Here is a 2,328-nt window from a genome sequence, read left to right as displayed (position 1 = left end):
TGATGCCACCATGGGCAGAGGTTCTGCAACACCTCCTGGAGCTTTGACTCTTCTCTTTTTGTCTCTCTGGTGAAGGACGTGGCCAGCAGCTTAGTGGGAGGATGCCAGCAGAGCATGGTGGCATGGCCTCACCCTTTCCTCCCCACAACGACGTGAAGAGCATCCCCACCTTCGGAGAGTGACAAACAGCAGAGACCTCCCCCCTCCCCATCACATAGCCCCCACCAAAGCTCTCTCCGCCCCCAAGACCCCCACGGTAGGGGGTACACCCTTCTGGCACCATGGTATGGGTTGGGGTCCAGCCCTCAAGGCAGGCAACACCCGCCTCTCCCACCAAAGCTTTATTTACACTGCTGCTGCTGGGATGCAGCTCTTGGCAAAACCAGAGAGAAACGGCACCCAGAGGGTGGCCTGGAGCCCGGGAGTTTGGCAGCAACAGGAGGGAGCAGAGGACGGATGTGGAGAGGTAGGTGCTTAGGACTCGCCAGCCTCGAACATCTTCTTCCTGCCCTCCATGCCGGACTTCTCCTCGATGTTCTTCCTCCAGTCCCCAACATCGCGGAGATCCTTCTCCTGGGGGAGGGATGTGGAGGGTGGACGTGAGCAGTGCCCTCCGAGGTGAGAACCCACCCAGGCAGGGCACTTCTCCTGTCCACCCACAAAAAAAACCCTGTCAGCTAGAGGAACCCAATTCCACCCACTGCTGTACATCTTTTGGGGCTGCACCCTCCTTTTTCCACATCCTGGGCACCAGAGGAGGAACTATTGAGCAGGAGAAACATATGGAGAAAGTGCTCATGCTCAACCCTGTCTATCACACTGGGAGGTGTGAGCCCCAAAAAACAGAGGTCAAGTCCTGTACGGGCACAAGGGAGAGAGAAGAGTACCTTCTCGGTGTCTTCCTTCTTGACTTGCTTCAGGTTGGCTCGGAGGTCCATGCAGACCTTGTGCTTGGAGCCCAGCAGAGCCCGCAGCATGGCATCGGCGGACATGCGCACCCTGCGCAGGGGTGGCCTCTTGAACTTGCCCCGCAGGTCAAAGAGCTTCTGGCTCAGGTCTTCCAGCTACAGGGGATGGGGAGGAAATGAGAGAGAGCAGGCCGTGGGTTTCGTGAGATGGACCCAAGCAGTGCGGGGAGGTGTGAAGGATGGGCTGGAGACTCCCTCCCCTGAAGAGGACTGGAGAAAACTCACCTCCTTGGTAGTCTTCTGTAGCTTCACCTCTGTGTCATACCTCTCCTCATCCACTGACTCTATCTTGGCATGAAGCTTTTTGCACAGCTCCTGGAAGGAAAAGCAGAAAGGGGTGTTGACTGCTAGAACTCACATACATGATTCCTCTCTCCTGACTGTTCTGGCTCTGAAAGACCTCAGTCCAGAAGATGAGGTCGAGACCAGACACCAAAGGGTGGCTTGCAGGCCAGCTCCTGGTCTCCATGCTACCAGCTTCACACAAATGCTGCTTTGACACATCATTAGAAACACAACTTTCCTGCCAGACAGACCCCCTTTTTTTGATTTTTTTCCTTTGTTTTTTTTTGCAGAGAGACCCCAGCCACCTCTCAAGCTAGCTCCACATCCAGCCACCTCCAGGATACCCCCAGGAGAGAAGTGTTGATGGGAAGGGCCAGCCTAGATCTACCAATCTGACCGATGGAGCCAAATCCTTTCTTGCTCAGGCACAGTGAAAGGCATAAAGAAATCTTCACCTGAAGTTCCTGCATGGATCCTGGGAGCGACAGAGGAGGGCAATGCTCTGCCAAGTAGTTTTGCTTTTCCACTTCTTTAGCAGCTGCTTCTTTTTCTATTTCAGTGACAGCGAGCTGGAGCATAGCACTCTGGAAGGCAGCAAGAAGATGGTCAGCACGGGGTGGAAGAGGAGGAGGGTAGGGGTCTCAGCAAAGGAGGGAGAATCCTGATGAAAAGGCAGCTTGAGGAGCTGCCCATCAATACCAGCATCCGCAAGCAAGGGATGCTGGTGGGGACCCAGTAAGGAGTGAGGTGGGGGGCCCCCATGCTGTGCATCGTGGCCTCTTCCAGGAGGAAGAGCTGGCTGTCTCGGGATGGGAGATGGGATGGTCAGGACACACCTCACCCAGCCCCAGCGTGGCCACGTACCTTCAGGTGCTGCCGACGGGCAGTGGCTGCCCTCCTCTTTTTCTGCAAGTGAGAGGAATGAGAGAAGAACAGGTTATTGGGCGCCCATTCCCCTTTCCGTTCCCCTTCCCCACACAAACCCAACGTCCACCAAGGACCTGTAGCCTTGGCTCCAGCCAAGATGGACAGCTCAACACATAGTTGGCCCCCAAACCTCAAAGAAGAGGCTCCC

General features: G+C 55.7%; 1 protein-coding gene across 1 annotated transcript in view; it reads right to left on the bottom strand.

The window, feature by feature from the left end:
- Positions 1-436: 436 nt before the first annotated feature.
- TNNI2 (troponin I type 2 (skeletal, fast)) overlaps positions 437-2,328 on the bottom strand; it is a 3,686-nt gene continuing 1,794 nt past the window's right edge. Inside the window, exons 3-7 of the mRNA XM_009876889.1 lie at positions 2,118-2,159; positions 1,709-1,837; positions 1,194-1,283; positions 888-1,064; positions 437-573 (exon numbers count right to left, since the gene is read on the bottom strand). Of these exons, the coding sequence (XP_009875191.1) occupies positions 475-573; positions 888-1,064; positions 1,194-1,283; positions 1,709-1,837; positions 2,118-2,159 (537 nt within the window). The 3' untranslated portion in view covers positions 437-474. The remainder of the gene's footprint in view (positions 574-887; positions 1,065-1,193; positions 1,284-1,708; positions 1,838-2,117; positions 2,160-2,328) is intronic.

The sequence above is a fragment of the Apaloderma vittatum genome, unplaced genomic scaffold (genome assembly GCF_000703405.1).
Source record: "Apaloderma vittatum isolate BGI_N311 unplaced genomic scaffold, ASM70340v1 scaffold26019, whole genome shotgun sequence".
In the NCBI taxonomy this organism is placed as follows: Eukaryota; Metazoa; Chordata; class Aves; order Trogoniformes; family Trogonidae; genus Apaloderma; species Apaloderma vittatum.
This window is presented reverse-complemented; position numbering and strand designations above follow the sequence as displayed.